This window comes from Pseudopodoces humilis, chromosome 9, assembly GCF_049639895.1.
Source record: "Pseudopodoces humilis isolate 2021_Gansu_Grassland_sample_001 chromosome 9, ASM4963989v1, whole genome shotgun sequence".
Taxonomy (NCBI): Eukaryota; Metazoa; Chordata; class Aves; order Passeriformes; family Paridae; genus Pseudopodoces; species Pseudopodoces humilis.
In genome coordinates this window covers 15,664,395-15,687,417 of record NC_142208.1, presented here as the reverse complement: position 1 = coordinate 15,687,417, position 23,023 = coordinate 15,664,395, and the positions used below count along the sequence as shown (strand labels likewise).

Genomic DNA, 23,023 nt, shown 5'->3' with positions numbered 1-23,023 from the left:
CACTCTGTCATCTTGTGGGCACTTGGAGACCTGACCAGCTGACAGTCAGAGGGCTGAGCACCCTAAGGAAGGCTCATAGAGCAACAGACAGTCCTCCTTTTCCCCTAACCCTGCCATAATTTTCCTGAGCAATGTCAGTCACTGACAGCTTTTGAGCACTTCAGGGAACATGCACTGACTAGAGGAATAGGGGAAGGATTATGATTGATAACCTCAAAACTTCCCAACTTCAAGGCAGAGCAGCATGATTGACTGTGTATCCATCTGAGATGCTGTGCCTACAAGATCTGTACACCCCACTGAAAACATCTAGGCTCTCAGACTGCTCTGCCAGGAGCTCCAGCAGAGCTGATGAGTTCACTGGCCTCCCCAATCACCAGATGGCTCCTGGCAGAGCACGCAGGGCAGTGCCTCATTTGAAAGCCTGTAATGCCCAGAAGACAGAGGCTGTAAGTGAACCACGGGGAAAGCAAATCAGTGCCTGCAGGCTCCATTAGCAGTACCTACACCAACACCCCAGGTCATGCTCGCTTTCCTTCCTTGCACTCAGTATCATCTTCCTCAGAGTACTGCCTACCAAGTTCAACCTGCCACAGTATCCGCTACTTCCTTCTTACTCCTCTCTTCTCACGGCTCCCCGGATTTCTGCTTCAGCAAGGGTTATTATGGGATAAGAACAGGACTGCAGAATAAGCAGGGTGAAATGTCACCATTGGCCACTCCCAGGCCATACAAAAGCAGAACAGGAGTGGCCTAATCCCGGCTTTGATTCCAGATGCTGCATGTCCAGCAGACGGATGGATCAGACAACATCCTCAGCTCCTGCTGCACATAACATCCACCCTGTATAAACAGGGACAAGCACATGCCACTTCATGAAACTCGCACATGGCAGAGAGGGGACACATTCAGGAACAGAAGGGCATAACACTAAATCTTTTTAACACTAAAATATGAAGGTTGCTCTCTCATATTCCACCACTTCACTACACTGGCCATCTGACAGTCAGAGAGGGCTTCCACAGAAACACAGCTTTCAAAGCCTCCTCTCCTCACTGCCCTGTGAACCATTACCTAGACACAGGCAAGTTGAATGGATCTGCCCTACAGCAGTGGCACATCACTGGAAACCCTGTTAGAAGAAGGCCAAGCAGGCAGCTCACAGCTCTCCTTTATGTTTGTTCAGTAACGACACACTGCGACCACCCACCAAAAAGGTAGACAAAGCTGCTAACAGTGGCTCTCCCAGCAAAGAACACAGCATCTGCAAGGGGCAGAGACAGCAATGTCTGCAAGTGGCCAGGGGCTAGAGCTGTACTGAGTCAGACTGTCTGGTGACAATAAGTTCATGCTAATAGTAGAAAGAGGATCTGCTTCACCCAGACAAGGGGCAAGAGTGTTAGAAAAAAGCCACATTCAGATCAGCAGTCAGGAAACTCATTCCACTTGTACATGCATGGAATGGTCTGGAAACAGTCTTACCTGGCATCTGCTTCACTGTAGTATTCTCTAGCAACAATATCCTCAAAGAGCTCCCCACCAGTAACCCTGGAGTGCAAAAGAACCAAGGATGTTACAGAGCCCATGCTTGTGCAGTTAAAGGCTGCACAGGATGTATATGGCCACCCACCTGGGCCTTTGCCACAGCCTGTGGGGGAAACTGCGTTACAGAGGAGCCAGAGCAGAGCTCCACCACATGGCACCAGCACTGGCATATCCACATGACTGAGCCCTTGGACTGCTTTTTCACCAGCAGTGTATACAGGACACTGCTGACACACTGTGCATGAATTGCCCACACACCTCTGCTGAGCTTAGTGTATGCTGAGCTTGGGAAGGACAGCCCTCCTCTGACCCCCGTTGGGCTGCCTCAGAGACAAAAGTCAAGCAGTCTCCATACACAGACTAGACATTCTTTGCCATCCCACACTTACACCTGGTGCCAGGAGCCTTCCTGGTCTGTCCCCATCACACAGTCAATGGATTTTTGTCAAATAGGCCAGAAGTATTTACAGGTCTCAAACGAGAAAGGGGGAATTATACTAATGCAGGTTCTTTTTATTCCACTCTTAGTCAACCACCAACATGCCTGCATCACTGGTGAAGCATCAGAGACAGACACTTACAGATCAAAGACGAGGTAATGGAAACCTTCTTCTGAAATACTGTCATGGAGTCGCACTGCAAAAACATAATCAAGAATTGGAGATTTACAGAGCATGCAGCAAATATGACACTTCACAAATCAAACTCATGCAAACAACCAAGTTCTCCCTCAACACCCTCAGTCTATTAATTCCCCATGCCCTATACTCTGTGTGCTCCCTTAGTGACCTATTTCCTTCTGTTACCTCAAAGGAACAGATGGGTGTCCTGAACATACATTCACCCCTCTCCAGCGTCAAAACAAGCTCTGAGTATCTTTGACCTCCTGTCCATTCTTCCTCTCTAATGTTTCAGTATCTTCCTTTCACATCTGCCAACTTTTTCCTACATGCTCATATTTTGGCATTTCTCCCAAACCATTATTTCCTAAAACAAACCTTTTCCAAAATCCCAAAACAAGCCCTCAATCCATAAATTGACTTCTGACCCTACCTGCATGTCATTACCATTGGTCTCCTTTCTGCCATTTATCTGTAAGGCCTAACAATGTTCTCTTCTGTTACTTGTTTTTCCTCATGTCATTCTGAATTACACTGCAGATCCTTACCCAAAATTCAGAATCAGTTTCTTGTCTCATTTTTCTGACCTGCTTGTTTCCAAAGACATATTTGATCACATTCCACCTCTCAAAATTTCCTCCACCTTCAGCTATCCCTCCTTAACTCTGCTCCTATTGCCTAAATAAACTTTCATCTTTTACTGTTCCATGTCCCAGGCCCATAACGGGCCACTATCCCCTGATATTTTGGGATCTCTGAGGTTCTGTTCTCCTTCCCCCATGTTACACACAGGCAATAGCTTTTTTATCTATGCATTCAGCATGGTTCCATTTTCTCTTGTCGGAATCAAAATCTCCATTTCTTTGACCATTCTTGGATACCTAGGCACTATTATAACCCAAGAGGAGAAACTTTATAGGGCTATATAAACCCTACTTTTTGCTTTTTTGCTTTGCTGCAGAACTTCACTCTTTTCCCTGCCAATCAGTCACAAGTTAGCAATTCTCTTTGACCCAGTTCCTAAACCTTCATATCCTGAATACAACAAGATGTCTTCTTCACATGACCATCTATAGTTTTTGCCTATTGATTCACCCAAGTAAAGTAACTAGCTGAGACAAGACTGGGTCTCAGTCACTTTGACACCTTGTAATTGAGTATTGACCAAAGAAGCATTGACGGTTCTCATTGTTACAAGAAAAATCTCATTATCCTGCTCTGTCACTTCAATGGTACCTTTGCCTCTCTTCCCTATCTTCCGTTCTCTTCCACATACAATGCAGGTGACCTGCCCTGATTTTCCCAGCATCATGATTTTCTCTCTGTCAGTATCAAGAAGTCAGTTTGCACCTCTTATCAGTGCATGACATCGGCTACCATCACTGTCTTGGGAATGTTTCAAACTAGCACTTGGCACACATGGAACAGCTTTTGCACATGTTGTCAGTGCTCTTCTCTACTCCTCCTTGCAACTCTCCTTCGTTAAGGCACCCTTCCACATGCATGCAAGCACACTCAAACCCAGAAGAGAGAGTAGCACAGATGTGCAGGGACCACTGCCAGTACCCTTCCTCAGAGGATTTAATTCTTTCCTTGTTCTTTTCGCCTGTTGATTCCCATATTTTTCCTCCCTTCATCTACAAGTTCTCAGACCTGGTCCCTTGGCCAGTTTGCTTTCCTTAGCATTTCTACTGCATATCTAACTGCAGGGGTTTGGGAGGAGCACTCCATCCAGCAAAATGATGCAAACAAGCCAGAATGGAATTCAGGTGCAATATGCTGTTCCTAACACGTGAGAACAGGCACATCACCCTGACGAACTATGTCCTGTAAATCACTTGCTGCAAACAAAAAATTCTTCCAAGTGAGCAGTTTTAGCTGGGTTTGTAATAACTTTGTTGCAACACAAATTCGTGTTTACAAGAAAATTTGCATCCCAAGCACTTGGCAGAAACCAGCAGAGGTGGCATTACAAAAATACAAGTGAGAAGAAAGGTATTTCCTAGGAGAGAAGATTTCCATTCACGACTAGGAACAGGATGGAAAGCAGCTGAAAAAGACACTTGGCTTTCCAGTGCAGGGCAGTTTTCACTCCAGTGAAGACTGCTTGAGGTGAAAGCAGGACTAAAGGATATCAACAAGAGCTGAAGTCCAGAACACAGGCAAAAGTCTGTGGAGAGACCTTATGAACAGATGGAGAAGCTTCAAGGAAAGCTGAATGTACTAATAAGGCCATGTTTGGTGATGCTCAGTGGGCATGAAAAAGCATTCTCCTTCCTCTGGCACCTGAACAGTCACCAAAGCACTGCAAGAAACACCAACACAGAGGAGATTGGCTTGAGTGATATCCTGATGGAGGAGTACAGCCACCAGCATGCTGAGAACAGCAGCCTTGAAAAAGACATGCCAACATGTCAGCAGGTAGAAGTAAGAAACTTTGACTCAGATTTGGGCAGCAAATTACATCAGAAAATAAAACACAAATGAGCTGATTTGTGCTATTCCTTTGTCCTGAGGAAGGCAATTTTGTCAGCTACATTATGAAAAGGGAAGGAAGTAGCAATTCAGAGACTGGCAGAGACTGGCAGAGGCAGCAAAAAGAGCCTTCAAGGACAGTAAACCACCACTAGCATCCTTAGGTGAGGAACCATGACAGGACGACAGAGACAGTTCATAAATACTTATGTTGTGCACCACCCTAGGGCTGCATAGTAAAAGAAGGCCTTGAAGGCAGGACACAGGTCATTAACTAGGGAGCTGCCTCCTCACAACAGCCCACAATGATGCTGGAATAAAATCTGCCTGGGATTTTATCAGCTGAGGTAACAGCTCAGGGAGTAACGGTAGAATAGTGAAATCCAGTAAAGCTGTAAGAAAAATTACACTGGGCACCATCACCTTGCACAGAATAATTAGTGACAGCTCAGAATAGTAGGCTTTAAGTGTGATGGGGGGACAGCAATGAGGGGAGTCAGAAAGGATAAAAAAAAGTCTGAATATACCAAAACTCTTGTGAATCTCAGTTCCAGCCCTAACTTCCTACTGATGCAAAGAAACAAAAGCGATATCCAGTAGCAGAACAGAAAAAAAAACCTGTGTCCTTTCACACTAAAGTTTTGCTTACCTACCCTCCTGCAGAGCCACAAGAGCTTTCCTGACTAGCAAGGAGACTGCAATGGACAGCTCTGAGGTCATGGTTCACTCTGCTGACATGCAAAGTTAAAATGCCCTGCTTTCTACTACAGTGCTGACATCCCTAATTAAGAAATGATTAGCTTAAAAACATGACCTGCCTTTTCCAAAACTATACAGCTAGCCCATGAAATGGCATATATTCAGAAGTAACTGAATGATAAAAAACGTTTTAAAAGTTTCTGTGCCTCGTCTCCACTTCAGTGGTTCAAAAATATGATACAATTTGTGTGAGTATTCACCGTGAAGATACACAAACATCAGAAAACATCTGATACCTTCAGTGTCCAGACAATATAGCCCTCTCTGCTCAAAGATAACCTGTGCAAATGTCCTCCACCTGAAGGCAGAACACAGGTTCCTGAACAGCCAGTTCCAAGAGCAAAACTCAAGTGCTGGGCTGTCCTCTGTTTCAGACATCTTCCCATGAAAAAAGGATCCCATTTCTTCCACAAGCTCCTGGTTCTGACATACCATCTAACAGCTCCTTTATTACCACGAGTTCAGCTTTAACACAGTGGTTGAGCAGAGCCCACAAAAGCTGCTCATATCTGCATAATCTGTTGACAGAGGTTATGAGAGAGTGAAAAATATAATTATATGGAGATGCTGCAGGGCAAAGTACTCCCAAAACCTGATTATCCATAATGAGAAAAACAGAGAAATAAAAACAAAAGTATTAATCCAGTTAAACTTTTCTTCAAAAATAATACAGTACTATTTTTTTTTTCCTCTCATCAGGGGACCAGTGATGCATGTGTCTAGCATGGCAGTCTAGACAAATGCACACATCACAGAAAGCATCTCATGTCACAGCAAGAGGGAAGTTGCACAACAGTAACAGAGTGTCTTTCAAAATACAACCAAACTAAAAAGAGATCAGTATTTGCCAAGGAAGCTCGTCTCACTCTATTCACCAGAAGGTGAGGTAGATTATTTCTATTAGCTGATTCTGTTACCCAGAAGCAGCAATTCAAACCATTTTAACATGGGAATTCTTATAGATGTAGGAAATTAGACCCTGCCAACACCACTCACAGCTGGAGTCACCTGATGACTCTTCCCATTCAAAGATCTCTGATGGATGTACTACAATGGTTAGGTTGACAAGAACAGAGAGGGGAGTAAGAAAGAAAACAGAAGCAAGTCAGACAACAAGGCACTAAATCAATGACAGGATATGGTGAAAGACTTCACCCAAAGTTTTATTCAGGAAAAAAACCAAGGTCCCATCCACACACACAAAAAAAGGGGTTTTATAGAGTTCACCTGCACATCTAATTTTGTAAGACTGACAAGTCTTACAGATAACTTTTGAAATAAAACCTAAACCCCCAGAGCACTGCTAAGCACTGCCAGAACAAATGCTGTGCAAAAGAGCAGTATCAATTACAGACTGGTAGGTAGAAACCTTTCCAACACAACCAGCTGCTCAGTCAGCAGAAAGTGCGCATCACCACTTGGATGATACCTCCAAGAAGCACATAGATTCTGGGAGGAATAAGCAGTGGTTTCAATTTAGCATCTTGATGAAACCATGTTTTCAGCAAGCCACAAAGAAAGCCTAATTTTTTTTTTAAAGTATCTCCTGAATCTGGTACTCCAGTGGTACTCCACCAAGGGTTATGAGAGTCTGCTACTCAAAGCTGTCCCTCCATTTTTAAATGCACATATGTAACTGCACTGTTAAAGAGCTGTGAGGCATCACAACACACAAGACACAACCTAGCTAACTGGTTTAAGCATCCTTTTCTTCCCTCAGTCTCCTCTCTAGCCTTATCCTATGTAAACTGATTTTACCTGTACAGGGAGCATGTCCCACAACACTGGTCTTCTGGAAAAGTAAACAACAACAGAAAAACAGCATTACCAAATGGCTCCCTATCCCCAAAAAACTCAGATCTTCAGCACACCCTGATGCAAGTTAGGCCAAGTTTTTTCTGTCTTGTGTGGATGTGTGTGTAAGGTCTGAGGCCCTAACTCAATACAGAACATTTGCAAAGAGCCTGATACCACACTGAGTGGCTCAAGGGGATGTGCTGCAGTTACTGAACCTAACAGCAGCTGTGTACCAGGAGTTCAAGCACTTTCTAAGAACATCTGCTGTGAATATCACTTTTCCCTGCCTGCTGTCTTCAGAATCTCACTGGAAATCCTGCCTCAAGAACAGAACTTAAAGCTGCTGCATCAAAGTGTTTCAAAATTCTTGTCAGTTACATTTTTTATTTTAGAAAGAAATAATACTGATAAGCTATTATATTAATGAGAGAAAATTAGGCATTTTAGTGAAAAACAGCAATGCAGTAACAGTCATGCCATATGGTTTGCATTCCATGCCTGAATAAAGTGACCCTGTTCAGACAGACTCAGCTCTCTGATGCCTGAGTGTGATACAAACCAACTGAACATAAGAGGAAAATCTTTTTCATAACAAACTGCACCAGCCTAACAACAAATGCAAATTACTGCTGAGTCATGCAAAGCAAGGCTCTGTGAATGCAGAAGTTGAAGTGAATCATGAAGAAATCAGAAAAGAGCTATCAAATTTTATAAAAATACACTCAAACTACAAGAACATAAGACTTTGAAAAGCAACAGGCTTGAAAAGGTCATCTAAAATGCTAATTGGTATTGGGGTCACACAAACACAGAATATGCCTAGCCTAGCTTTGACCCACATCTCCCTTTCACTCTGTCTAGTGTGCTGAATATTATTATCTTTTTACTCTTACATCAAGCACAACAGGCCAGGGGCATTTATGCGTGCCATATAAGCCCCCAGGATGAAAATTCCCTGTATCCCATATCCACAGGAAACAGTGGAGCAGGGCTGTACAGGAGCTTAGCCCATGGCTGGGGCAGGCAGGCTCTTGTTAACACAGGGTGATTTCTGGCAACCTTCTGCAAATAAATGTCTTATAGCAAAGAAGTTTCCAAAGTTGCAACAAAAAGCAAGTACAGAAGCAGAATTTCACAGGACAATTCCCAGTATCTTCATTCAGCAATCACTCATCTCTGCTTAGGAGAGCAGTGGTCTTTGTCTGTCCTTAGGGAAAGTGTTCAAGCTACAGGTAATCGTGTCTGCTAAATCTAGGTTCACTGGTGCTCCTAAGTGTAAAGCATTTTGATACTATGGGCACATAAAGGACAGTATCAGCCAACTACCTCTGCACCCACACACATCTGATTGCTGTGTTTATGCAATATTTAGGGCTCTCAAATTAAGTTCCCGGTGTTGCAGAGCCAATACAAGACAATGCAGAGGTTTATGGTTGTCTCCTGGGTCATGGTAATTGCAACACAGGAACTCTTCCATGCAGCCTTAGTAGTGCAAACTCAAAAGTGCTTCTGGACTGAAGCACATCATTTAAACATCAGCCACTCATTAGGAACAATCATAATTTCACTTTTCAGTAATTTTCAACCAGACATCAGACATTTGCCTGTATCATGGAGGAATGGACGAGGTAAGAAACACTGCAAGGGTATATTTCGAGAAACTCTGCATACCAGAAGAAGCAGAATAAAACTGAAGGGTAAAACCCACCTGATGTCCTCTTCCATTGATACTCTGCAACGTGCCAGGAGGTGCTGAAACTATAGATACAAATACACACGGCCTGACAGACTGCAAACTGAGCACTATCGTCCGTGGCAGCACAAGTGACAAGTGAACTGACGCAGATGGCTACCACCCACACTCTCTGCTTCCCCAGCTGCTCACCAGCCTGGGCAGCCAAGACGGGAACTGTCCCACCATCTCCAAGCCTGGCTGTGTGCCAGGACACTTCCTGCATGGTTCACATCACTCAGGATGTCTGTCCCACGAGAAGCCACCACCAACCTGTGACTGCCTGTGAGCTGGGTGCTCAGCTCCCACCCCAGCTGTTTCTCTAATTACATTTAACACGCAGAATTCAGCTGCAGCTGCTCAGGCTGCTTCCAAAAGGACTCTCATTTTAATTAAAAATTTGCTATTAAAAAGCATTAAATTGTGTAATTCAAATAATCCTCTAGAAATCATCTGTCCCAACAGCTAATGGCCAGCTTTGTCAGAGCAGTAACCAGCAGCAGTAGGACAGTTAGCTAACAGGACACAGTGGGCTGCTCTTCACCAGCCCCTCAGAAATGTGCTCTTCTTCTCTCCTCTCCCAAACCTGACACAGCGAGGTCACAGTATGCTGGACATATACCAGCTCTCTGTAAACTCCCCAAACACACTGCATTTCACACCAATTGTAGTTCCAAGGCTTCGGAAAATGGAAGAGAAGGAGGATTTGTTAACACTCTGCTGAGGTTCAGGCAGAACCAAGCTGCTGCAGGCTCTGCAAAGAAAAACAAGGAACAGCGCTAAGAAAGTATGAGAAGGCCCACAAGCACAGAGGTGGGTTTCCTGTCCCCCTCACCATTGTTCTCACTGTAACCTTTTTAACTCTCCAGCCCCAAAAAATGAGGCTAAGACAGTGCCCAGTTAGGAAATTCCCTTATGCACAGAAATCCACAGCACAGAAAGGAGCTGCAGGAAGAACAGTACTTTTCCTGTTAAGAAACCTGTCTTTCTGCAGAGGTAAAAAGCAAAAGTAAAAAGAAAAAATCCCGCACAAAGTATTTTTAAAAAACATTGCAGTGCCAAGTAAATGTTATTTTTTCTTTGATTTTATAATGTCTGTGTTGAAAAGCTAAGTTCAGCACATGATACATAACACTTAGAATGCCCTACTTAAACATTAGATGAGCCAAAAGAGTGCATTCACAGGAATATTTCCTGCTCTCCTGATAACAGTGCAATCACAACCATCCAGAATTGTTATTAATAATTTCCTATTAGCCACATAGCAGATAAGCAAAGTACTTCTGATAACCACTAGTATTACATGAAAGCTTTTTCTAAAAACACCCAAAATAATAACAAGCCAACTACACTGGTGTCCCGAAAAAAATATGCAGAGAACACCCACTTTATTAAAATTAATAAAATACAGATAGTGGCCATGACAAATTTTGGATCTCTCATACAATGCTCTGCATCTTGGCATTCCTGACATCAGGGATGAATCCATGCAGGCAGGTGTTCTGCCTGCCATCCCCAAACCTTGCTGTGTGAACCTGATGTTCTCAAGTTGTGCCTCGCATTGCCCAGGACGGCTTGTGCCTCCTTGGCACAGGCGTGGGCTCTGCTCCAAAGGCCGCAGGATTTCACCAGAGTGCAGCCACCCCCTGCCCGATCAGCCCTTGGGCAGAGGGAACCCAAAGGAGGCTCCCTCCATTCCTCAGGGTGGGGAGGAAGGGAGGAAGTAGGGGAATCCTCCTCTGATTTTTGCAGTACATTGGAGTGCATAGAATCTGGCCCTTGTCCCACTATTTATTTTTTCAAGGGATTGCTTGCATATAGATAAATCTCACAGCTAAATAGATGAAAAATGGAATCCAAATATGTCTCTAGTACAGACCAGAGAGACGTACAGAATAAATATATCCCCTGGCAAGGAAAAAAATGCAATCATTACTCCATTCCCAAATTGAGATGGATTATGGAGAAATGGTTTTCTTAAAACTACAGAAAAAGGTGAAGGAAGGGGTGGCAGTAGAAGAAGAAAACAGAGGTAAATAATAGTGAAATAATTAACTGTGAAAATCAGAATGAGAAATTAAAAGGTAGACTGCCTGGGGTTTTGGGAAGCATTCTATCAGGCAAACATGCATGGGCACTTACCTAAGTCTCTAACAGTGCAGAGACTGGAAATAACAAATGATAACTTGCAGCTCAAAGGTTCAAACTTTCTAGCAGGAACTCACTCTGCTGATAGTCTGTTTGAGGGATTTTTGAGTGTTTGTTGGTGTTTAGTTTTTTTTTCCTTTTGGCAAGGTAGGAGGGAGAGCAGGATAAAGGCATGAGTCCAACAATATTATTGTTTGACCTCTTAGGAGGACAGCAACTTGCTGTCCTCTCAGACAGCCCTATGACACTTCCAAGGAAAAGCTGCTCAGTAACTGAGAAAGTCCCAAAGCGTAACTCTTCCTACAAGGTCTATTTTTCCCCTACTCCACCTTCCCCATACCATCCCCTCTGCACCAGAAGCAGTCCCCCAGCAACAGAAATCACAGGGCAGTAGATTTAAACAGCCAGCCATGCATGGGAGCAGCCCCCTTGGATACCCCTGAGTATCCATAGGGCAGCAATCATGGCCAAAACACTGGAGAACCCCCAGCATTTTAACTATCCTTTGCACATCACATCCTTTCAGTCCCAACTGCAAAGGCAGTCTGGATGCCTGCAGACGAATGAAAACAAGGAAATCTGCTGTTTACAGCAAAACACAGCCTACGTTTTTTTTCTTGATCACTAAGGAAGCAACTCAAATCTCTTGTTAATGAAAAGGTGATAGGAAAACATTTCAAATGGCAGCAGGGGGAAATATTGAGGGTTTTGTTATCAAGACTAGTATCTTAAAATGAGGAATGAGTGAACCTGAAGTTCTGGCTGAAACCATCAAGACAACAAATCCAGTATTAAGTCTGCAGACGTGATCCATGCACCCTGTTTCCCACAAAGGTTCATAATGAGCATGGTGGGATTCTCCAGCTGGGCTGCACACAGAAGCACAGCATCCTACTTTCTGTCTTTGCTCCACTTCACACCTCAATTGTAATCGTCATTTAAGGGCACACAAACTGGAGCCCTTTTCTTATACACATCCATCAAAATCACTCCCACAGCTCAGAGGTACTGGGAGGACAGACCACTTGTCAAAGGAAATTAAACTCAACTGGGTCAAAAGAAATTCTTCTAATTCACAGGAGTTTTCTATACCATTTTCTCCCCATTTTAAATAAGGACACATCCAAAATTGGGGTTTTATGCTGAGAAAAGCCAACGGATAGAAGTTAAAATAAGAAGAATTCAGGTGCAAGTATATTTTGGAGAAGAAGTCTGAAGTAGGAAAAACCTGAAAAAGCAATAATTCTGATAGATGCTGAGGACAGCATTTCACCACTGCTATAAACTCCCTCAAAGAAATTAACTCTGAAGCAGTTCAGCAGAGGATACAAAGGCAGAAATCAGAAAAATAATTTGGTGCTAGCTCTTGGGCTACTACCAACCTCTCTTAAAAGATGTGTTTTTATTATTCTAGACCTAAGTGCATGCAGTTCTTCACAGCAACAGGCTGCCATGAGCTGGGACACAATGACCAACCAGAAGTGCTCAGTTCCAACTATGAAAAAAAATATTCAAGAACTACTTTTGTATAGTTGGATTAAAAATACGTAAGAAAGAGTACAGATCAAGTGGTGACAAATCCAAAGAAGAGGTACATATTTAGACTGCCATAACAAAGAAAATTTAGGAGAAGGCTAACACCTAACAACACAGTAGACAAAATCCATACACAGAACAGACTTCTGCTCTGTACACTGAACAAGCCACAATCTTACCTTTGTAGGACAATGCTAGAAAAGACTTTCCAAAGCTATGAGTGATGATTTTTATCAAATTTTGCATCATTATTGCTTTGGGAGTCCTAAGACAGGAAAGGTCACATTTAACACTTTTCTGAACTTCACATCTGCACTGAACAAACCTGCAGAAAGATTCTAGGGTTCCCAGCTCTGTCACTGCTTTAAACATTTGATGGGTAGCAGAAAGCATGGGAAAAAAAATTAATGTCTCACAAGACAGTGTCTTTAGTGGATGAACTATAGGACTTAAATATCAAATTCAGATTTTCAGCCTGACTAAAGTTTTCAACTAAGCAAAAGACCAAAAGAGCTATTCCTGTAAGCAAGAGTTGATATTCAAGACACTTTAAATTTAGTTCTGATCTTAGCAATTGCACAAGTTTCAGCGGCACAATCAGCAAAGCATCTGCAAATGAGAAGTCAGGGCCATAAGTGTTCTTATAGAAATCTGCCTCTTTCCAGGAAAACAGGGGTCAAGGGAGAAGCAGTAGTATCATTCTCTTTTACATGTTCACAAATACATCCATGTCTAATGTCACAAGAACTAAACGTAAGTGAATCAATGGAACACTAAATTGTTCTGGAAGTGGAATTTCCCACAGAGCCGTAACTCTTGCCAACTTCCACAGGCACTTTATCTCTTTATGGACAGTGGGGTTTTAATGATGTTTTCTTCTGCCTCTTTTACACACCCATATCCTCAGTAATGGGTGCCTTTTTTGAAAAGAACAGATCACTGACTAATCTCTGTCCAATTCGGCTGTATCTGATGACCATGGCTGGCAAATGGCTCTCTGGGCCAGAATGCAAAGTTCTCTAGAAGCTGTCAGAAGGACAAAGAACAAAGTGAAATTTAGGGAAAGAAGTCCTTCCTCTACTGAAGCTATAATGACACATTGGATATCACACACACCATAAGTCAGAAAAAAGAAGAAAATAGCCTCAAGTCAACTTTCTTTTGTCTAGATAAAAAAACCCTTATTGCAACACCAAGCTTTTAGAAGGATTACGCCACTGTGATTACCTTGGCCATAATGTGCATCTAAAGACAAGGCAAACACCCAACTACAGAGCCAAAGCTGTAATTAGAGCTGATATTTGATGAAGGCATGTTAGAATAACTTGGAAAGCACTCATTTCAGAAGGAGGCAACAGCAAATAGAAATATCGCTACTTCTTTGTATCTAGAGAAATCTTAATTTTATCAGAGTATCAGAGAATTTTATCAGAGTAGCAGTGTTACAGTCAGTGCATTGCAGTCCAGAATCAACTGTTTGGCCACAAATGTGTAAGACCACAAATTCAACAAGAGGCTTGCTTTATATCCTGTGTACAGGCAAGAGAGAAAAGCAGCCTGCCTCATAGAGTTCTAACTTAGTCTTCTGCCCCAGACTCACTCACTACAGGCTCAGGTCACCACAGAAGACTGTGATTTGCTGCAACACAGTTTGCAACAAAAACAGTAACAACAAAACTTGAAATGGAAAGCAAGTACAAAAGCTGCAGAATTCTTTATGGTTTGTGCAGTGTTAATCACATAGCTCACACTGAGGCAACACACCAAGTACTCACCCAGAAGAGTTTACAACATGGAATGCCAGTAACTAGGTGATTACTAACTGCTAATACACATTTCAAGGAAAAAAACCCACTATATCAGAACAACATGTTTCACTTCTATGACAACATAACAAGCCCAGGAAACATGGAAGCAGCACTGCATGTAGCATCTGGACTTCAGCAAGGCTTCTGACAGCATCTTACATGCTCTTTCCACAAGCAATTAAGAAAAAAATGTGTATTCAAAACTAGCTGACAACAGTATATACAACTCATTGAAAAAAATACTCAGAATTGATCGTTGTCAAACTGAAACAATGTATCAAGTGATATCTTCAAGAGCTTGACTGGAGTCCAACAGTGTTCAACACTGTTTTTAACTATCTACATGATTCAATATATGGCATTGCTATTAAAGAGCATGTTATTGTGGGAGCTGCAACCCTTTTAAACTACCAGAAGATAAATCAAAATGGTTTTGACAAATGTGGAGGGGGAACCCCACAGACTGGATTTCTTTGTGTCTTTTTTAATAAAGACAAAAGTAATATACAGTTCAATAGGGATCCTCATTTATACAAGATGGAAAAATTATTTGTTTGCCAGAAGTTGTGCAGAAAGCAATCCAGACCAATAATGTGTCAGAAAACAAATGTATAAACAATATATTTAAAAGAAAAGCTTCAAAGGTTGATGTACAAAACAAACATCTTGGGTGGGACAGGTGAAGCAATTCTTTCCCCTCTGGATAGCACTGACATGACCTCTGTCATGTCCAGTTTTGGGCATCACATTTCTAGAAAGATATGAAGCAACTGGAGAGAGTCCAGAGAAGGAGGAGGGGGAAAAGGAAAAAAAGGACTGGAGGTCTAGAAAACATGACATATGTGAAAAGATTGAAAGAACTAGGTTTGTTTAGTCTGAAGAAAAAGACTAAGAAGAGACATTATAACAGTCTTCAAATATGTAGAAGATTGTTATAAGAAAGAAAAGCTACTTTCCACAGATACTCCAGATAAAACTAGAAACAACAAGCTAAGAGAAAGGCAAATTATGTTTTTAATGTTTAACTGACAGAAAAATGAAACATTTGAAATACTGCCACCAGAGGCTGTGAAAGGATTAAAGGTTTTTAAGTACAAACATGCCTGGAACCAGCCAGGTATAAAAGATTTTCACAGGACTGCTGAAAGAACCGTATGTCTTCTTGAGGTCTTATTCAACACACTTTGGTTCTGTGTTGTAGGCATAAAAATTAATTCCTTTCTTTTTATTTGTGAGCACTCAGTGAGTTTACAATGACTAGTTCCTTTTCTTAATAGAAAACTGCTCTTTCTAGGAAGACAAGAAATTCTCTGTAGAAAATGCAAGGACCACTGACATTCCCCCAAACGGTGTTTTTCCACAGCAGTGCAGGAGACAAGCACTGCCACTTGTTACAAGCGTAGAATTGAACCAGGAATGTGATACACTTTTCTATCCATGCTCTTTACTTATAAGACTGGTTTTCTTTATGTGTATAATATTTACTCTGTGAGAGGTTTAGAAAGAAAAGGTGTAAGAAATTATAAAAAGGAGAGATGATGGAAGTGAAGGTCAAAATAAAGTGAGATCACCTACTAAACTAAGTATAGCAAGCCTTACAGAGCAAATGAAGTGCAAAAACTAGAGTTTTAGTCACTCTGAATACTGCTGAGCAATACATTTACTGGCTAATATATTCATTAGTGCAAATTCCTGCAGAAGGTGGCCCCTGGTCCTCTCAAGCCATACCACAGCTACACTCAGATGCAAGAAAGCTCTTTCTGATTAAAAGCTGCTGCTAAGGAACTTAGCAGGTCCTGAGCTTTGCAGGTCCTGAGCTTGTGGAAATTGCATGTTCATCACACACAGAACAGAGTACAGATGCCAGTCCATGGGGTATGCTCTAAGGCACCTTTCCTCTCCCAGGCCTTCAGAGGACAGGAGCAAATAATTACAAAGCTGAAAGGCAGAAGACCAGATAGATGCCCTTAAAGTATTATCTCTACTGACTGAGTTATGCAAAAGTAATACAAAGTAATACATCATAGTCTACCCAGGAATGGATATTTAACTGTGGTTTGGTTAAAAGTGGCAGTTTGGTATTTCTTAATGTTTTCTTAAATAAATTAGCTCAAATCAGATTGTAGCTAGGATCCTAGAGGCTTTATTTATTTTAAAAAGCTAAAAAGGGGATTATTAATGGTCCAAGCTTCCATGGTGCTTTGGAACTAGATAAAAATCCATGCCCTCTCTCTACATTTCAGTAAATAAGTTAAGTTTTTATGTTGTGCCTTATTTTGCCTCCTTTATTTTTAGACAAACTATTCCCTTTGCTCCAGTACTCTTTTTCTTCTCCCCCTTCAATATGGGCAATTCAGTTTTGGTCTCTTGTTTTCAAAGTAGGTGGCCACTGCAATGAGAGGAGCTGAAGTATTAGCCCACCCCCACTTTAACTTCAGGCATGTCTCTGAATACAGCATTTAAACTGACATGTCAGCCAGGCCCAAGGAGAACAAACAGAAGATAGATGTAGGGGAAACAAACACAACACCTCACTCCCATTGTGGAATGTCAGATGAGCAGACAAGGGCCATGCATCACCCAAAGAGCAGGGACAGCTCTGCAGGGGTGAGCAGGCGGGAACACGACACTCTTTGGGTGAACGACTGGGTCAGGATGCTAAGGAATGGGACATGGTTGGATGCAGAATTTGTCTAAGAGATAAACTATTGAGGTGACTTCAACAGGCAACTTTGATGAGCTGTTATGAACATTCTGAATACATCTGCTCCCTTACAGCATGATAGCTGAGACACATTGCTACTCCTGTCCCACCCCCACCCCTCTGAGCTCAAGGAAATTTACCAATATTTGGATGCTTTAGAAGTCGGCAAATTCGAGCTTCACGTTCCAGTTTCTGGTGATCTGAAAGAGAATAAAAAACAAGGTGTTAGGCACCACAACTCTGCCTTAATTAAGCTCTTGCTCATATTCAACAGGGAGAGGAATACAGTGACCCAGCAGACATCCCAAAGGCTGGGAACGGCTGGAATATGTCTGTCTCCCAAAACTTCACAACCATTTCAGATGAGGGCTATGTAGCTGAGGCTGCACAAGGACTGCTGCTCCCACATCAAAGCCAGCACTAAACTGGTATTGCATTGATTCAAAGTGACTAGCTACAGAATGAAAGGCACCACTCTTCCATCAGCTTCCCAAATATGCAAAGCCACTTCCAGTGAGACCCCTTCAGGGAGAAATTCAGCCCTTTCTCCAGTGCTGGACGGTAGGAGAAAAAGTCTCAGAAGAAATAACACACATGAAATGGGAAAAGGAACTGCTTCCACTCCAAAGAAACACTGCAAAAGAAGGGCAGAGTAGGAGGGAGAAATACACAGCTCCTGCTACTGCACAGCCAGCACATGAAGTAGGGAACTCTGCCAGCTTCAGTGAACTGTAAAGGTAACCATACTTCAGAACCCATGGACAGACTCACTGGTGAAATGCTGATCACGCACTTAGAAATCTCCAGGCAAGAAGTTCTGCTCAAATGCTAAGTTTGCTTATTCCAGCCCAAAGGCAACATCAGTTCAAGCACGACATTCATCTGAATTAAAGAAAAATATCAAGGAGAGTAAAAAATGTGTGAGTTCAAGGAAAGGAGAAGTTGGAGCAACTCTGCCTTTCTCAGCCAAGAAGCAGGGGGCTTTCTAGCCCCTGAGACTTTTCACTACAGCAGTGGTTGACTCCTGAATTTACACCACAACACCCCCATCTTCTCCTGTGAAATGCTCACCCTGGACAAGCACAGATTGACTGAAAGGAACTGAGGGAGACAAAAATCTTTTAGGCAGCCCTGGCAGCTGCTAAAATCTAGACTTTTGTCAATGCAGATGCCTAGAACAAGACAAGAACATCTTGTCCTTGGATTTCCTATTCCAGCCATCTGAAGAACATAGCAAAGGGAAGTAGCAGCCCCTGCCCACTCTTGACATTTTCTCTCTAGCATATCTTCAGCACAGGTGTGACTCTGCCTCCCTGTGACACACAGACCTTCAGGAGTAAGCAGGACCCTTGGCTGGTTGGACTACTCAAATAGATCACTGGTAGGAATGCAGCACCCTTTGATTTATAGGAACCCTACTAGAGATCCACTTCAACACAACTGCACTGCACTACTCTACCTGAAAATTGCCAGTTCAGCTCCTTGGTACATGCATCATCTTCCCTTCTCTCGATAAAGGCGGCTTTGGGCAATTGTTCTCTTCCCCATGAGCAGAAGACAGAGACTGAGCCAAATCTCAGCATAGAACACTTTTCTCTCCCAGGCTGGGAATAGAAGCTCAGGGCATTGCACGATTCCTGTCTTCTTTTCCACTGCTGAACTATAGAAAATGTCCCAATTAATACTTTATAGGGCTGAGATGTGCTTACATCCTCATCTGCTATTGTTCAGGGATGGGGGAAGGTAAATTACTCCTTTCATCTCTCCTTCCTTCTCAGTCCTGAAAATTATTGTTGTTGTTGCATATATTTTAGAGTTCTATGCCAGAACCACTCTCCAATAAAATACCAGGCAGCAAGAAAGCCTGGAGAGCTTCCATGCTCCTGAGGCCTTGGTGCAGTGCAAGCACTTTTTCATCTGCATTGGTTGGGAGGGGTGGGGGTGTCTTTGCTTCCCTTTTAGCAGCATCTCTCACAAATGAAGTTTTGCAAAACACAGTTGCAAAGTAACAGACAGTGCTGCACACTCTGCACTCAGGATAGATTCTCACAGCAGGACAACAGTTTAAGATAAAATATCCACAGCCTGCTCGTATGCTTCAGCCTTGCAAATTCCCCACTTTCCCCCTCAGCTCTACTTGGAACTCCCACAGAAGGGGATCCTTCATCCACCCAGATCACGTTGCCCTCATGCACAGCTATACTTGCTGAGAATCTGTTCCCAAGTACAAGGACACAGAGAAGCAGACAGCAAAAACAGCTGAGCAAAGGGGGAAGAAGAGGCAAGAGCTCACCACGTGCTACTCAGCTACCAAGTCCTGACAGTCAGGACAGACAGCTGACAGGAGCAAGGCTCAAACAAAATGACATAACCATCAAAATGCCATGGGAGATGTAAATCAAGAGCAATTGCTCCCCTGAAATCCTACACCATCATGCAGAGGGAGGGGAGCTGGCAGGGCAGCTAGTGTTCATGGGCAGCAGCCACACCAGAGCTTGTGACAAGAGGTCACCACCCCACACCCCATCCCTCCAGCACCACACAGCCTGGCCAGAGACCAGAGGAGGAGTACAGCACTCCGGTCACAAGGTACAGGAAACTATTTCTGGTCGGGGGGAAAGCATACCATACTCTTCTGTCTCCAGGGCAACAAAACAGGCTAACTCAAGCACAACTCCCAGAGAAAAAGCACACTCCAGCCCCGGGAGCACCAGCCCGCAGCAGTCAGCCGCCACAACTGAGAGCAGCGAAAGGTCAGGCTGGGCGGGTTTCCTGCCGCGAGTCCTAGAGGATCACAGCTCCTGTTCCTGCAGGATCACTCGTCCTGTTCCAGGCAGCACCAGCACACAGTCCAAGCAGTGCCTTGATAAATGCTCCCCCATCCCCAAAGGTCTTCATCACCCGGTGGCCTTCGGCACGGTCTAAACGTTCGACTTTTATCAAATCAGCACCAGAGTCAATTTGGTAGTTGTAGGGAATAGCCTGGTACCTAAATGCATAATGAATAAAAACAGAACCTCAATTTTCTACCTTACGCTGGTCTAACAAAGGTTTATTCCCAGTAGGAGACAAAACATTCAAATTTTTTTAAGTCCAGCAGAGCAGTAAATGTGTTGGCTTTAACACTTTTCTCATATAGGGTCTCTCTAAACTTTAAAATGCAAAATAGTCTTAACTGTATTAAAATATAACAATGAAAAGATCCCTTATGTACCAAGAGCTTGCAAAGAAATAATTTCTCTTCCCTCTGCCCTAAAGATAAAACTTATTTCTGCAAGTCATTTATGGAGTGGAGGTGTTTATTCCTAATGCACAGTGGAACAATACCTCATAGCTAACAGGAACACAACACATCTAACCTACCTTACAGGATTCTAGGCCTGGGACATTGGGCCTATTTCCCACCTTTCACAAAACTGTGAAATTCAACCAGTAATTTCCATAATTTGCCTAAAACAAAGTATATCCTCTAGAAAGCATAAGGGTTCACATTCAAGACTTCAAGTGATAAATAAAGTCATACACCCACAGAAATTACTCCAAATGTTAGCTATCCTTCCTGTTAAAAGTCGGCACTGCTGTTCCAAGTCTGAATTCATCTACCTTCTGCTTCCAAATATTGGATTTCATTAAGCTCTTTTCCTGCTATGTTACAGAGCTGTCTAGCCCTGAACAATAGCTGATGCTTAAAACTTAAGTACAGGATATTACAAACACTCATCTAATATTCATTTACTGTTTTCCAGCCAAAAAAAAAAGAAAATAATCTTGCTATTTGGAAAATTATTCTATCTGCAGTCTGAAGCAATGAGTATCTACACAGACAGGAAAGTGCAGTCTATGTGTCTCTTTTGTAGCAAAACTTCAAATGTAAACACTTGGGAAGATGGTGATTAAAAACAAGAGAAAACTTGCTCATGTTTGATACACAAACTAAGGTGTGAATATCTATTTATCTTTATCAGTCCTTCATACAATATGATTTTTGTATCTCTGTTTAGCATGTAAACCTACATTTAACCCAAGTACCTTTGACATCATTGCTCTGCAAACACAGCACTGTCACTCTAGTGACGTTACTGCTGGGTTTCTTTAGAACATACATGATGAGAAAATGTCTTTTAAAAGAACTGAGATTTCTTTGGGATGGGTTTTGATTTGGCTAGGAATTTACTTTAACAGAAAACAAAAGTGGCTGTATTAGCATCATTTGTAAGAGTTATGGACCTATAAAAATGAAACTGCTGCATTTTACACAAGCATGCAGTCTAATCACTGAGGCAGGACTCTTCATGCACAATGGGTGGACAGAAATGTCTGTGCACAATCAGTAAAGTCACTGCTGTAAGAAACTAACTGGGAAGGTTAAACCAACAACCCTGCCTGAGTACAGAAGAGAGCTGACCAATACCATCATAGTTTGTCCTGATCTTTCACAATGCATCAAACTTCAGCAGATACTCAGGATAACTTGATGCTAAAGAAAGGTGTACCCAACAGAAATAAAATTCACAAACACCTGGCAATCTCCAGCAGAGTGTGGAATATGACTGGTTTTATATTGATGCACATTTCTTACTCTGCTAAGAAAATAATTTTATTGTCTGACTAGTTCTGTCTGATATCCCAAGGATGCAGTGGCAGAGATGTATGAATAACATGAGACCAAATTTCTGGGCTCCATTTTTCTCCAAGGAAATAGTTCCCAGCTCATCCTCACCAGGTCTTTCTCCTAACAAGGGTACCCGATACCTGGAGAACATTTTCAGACACTGACAGGGTAGAGGATATCTACAAATCCCAGTCATCTAGAGCTGCAAAGTGAGAACATTTACATAACAACAACAACAAAAAGATGAAGAAAAATTCACTGTGCCTAATCAACCTGTTAGGAAGCTGTTTGAGGAGAAGGGGCTGCCAGGTGAGCACAGGGAAACCTGTTTGCATGGAGCTGAGGTATGCTTGTGAGAGGCAGAGCCTGGAGAATGACTCCTACCACAAACCCAAAAAGGAGATTAGTCCCAAGTAGGCGGGGTGAGGGCCAAACCCGAGCCAGAGAGCAGGAGGAGCTGGTTAGGTGTCAGGAGCCTACACTGCCACCCTGCACTGGCAGCACAGCACAAGATCCCCCGACTTCAGACAGAGGTGAGATGCCCTGAGTGACTCCTGCTCCCAAGAGATGCACCGAAGGGTTCTGTTGCAGCTATGGGTAGCTGCCATGTGAACATTCTCCAGCCACAGCTTTGCCATAAGCTCCACAAAGGATCACTGGCCAGGGAGGCTCAAAGAGAAGTGCCCTTTGTGAATCCCATCCCCTCCACCTGCCTAAGGAACACTGAAATTGCTCTAGGAACAAATGTGAGCAAATGCACACTTATTTCAGGTTATTCCCTCTTCTGACAAGAGGAAGGAGAAGCCAGCATTAAAAACTAATTGAAATACCAGACAAAACAATTATTGACATAAACAAAGATGTATCAGTAAAAGTGATTAATTTCACACCTACCAGAAAACAAAGTGTAAAAACTTAATTCTAACATACTTTCTTCAACAAGAATCAGAAACACAGCACTGTTTCAAAACAGTTCCCTGGGCAAAGCACTACATCTACTGCAGCATTTACTGGTTTACTATACCAAACTGTAGTTATACTGAGGTCTTGTGGCTGAGGCTCACTCTTTACTTAGTACACCTCCCTTAAGAAAGGAAAAAGGAAAAGGAGAGTGGGATAATTTTTAGCAGCCTAAATTTTAGCCACTTCAATGAAAAGGCAGATTCTTTCCTAAAGCAGTAAAAAGAAGCATCAAGAAAACTAACACTTAGATGTGAATCAGCTCTGTGATAAGAATCTATGTCATGAAATAAAAAACAGTGTTCCTCCCTTTACAAATGCATAATC

General features: G+C 42.6%; 1 protein-coding gene across 12 annotated transcripts in view; it reads right to left on the bottom strand.

The window, feature by feature from the left end:
- Positions 1-23,023, bottom strand: part of CAMK2G (calcium/calmodulin dependent protein kinase II gamma) — a 119,084-nt gene that overhangs the window by 48,716 nt on the left and 47,345 nt on the right. For all 12 annotated transcript variants that reach the window (XM_014250296.2, XM_014250300.2, XM_014250298.2 and 9 more), the window contains exons 3-5: positions 17,265-17,324; positions 2,127-2,181; positions 1,483-1,548 (exon numbers count right to left, since the gene is read on the bottom strand). In XM_014250296.2, coding sequence (XP_014105771.1) covers positions 1,483-1,548; positions 2,127-2,181; positions 17,265-17,324 — 181 coding nt within the window. The remainder of the gene's footprint in view (positions 1-1,482; positions 1,549-2,126; positions 2,182-17,264; positions 17,325-23,023) is intronic.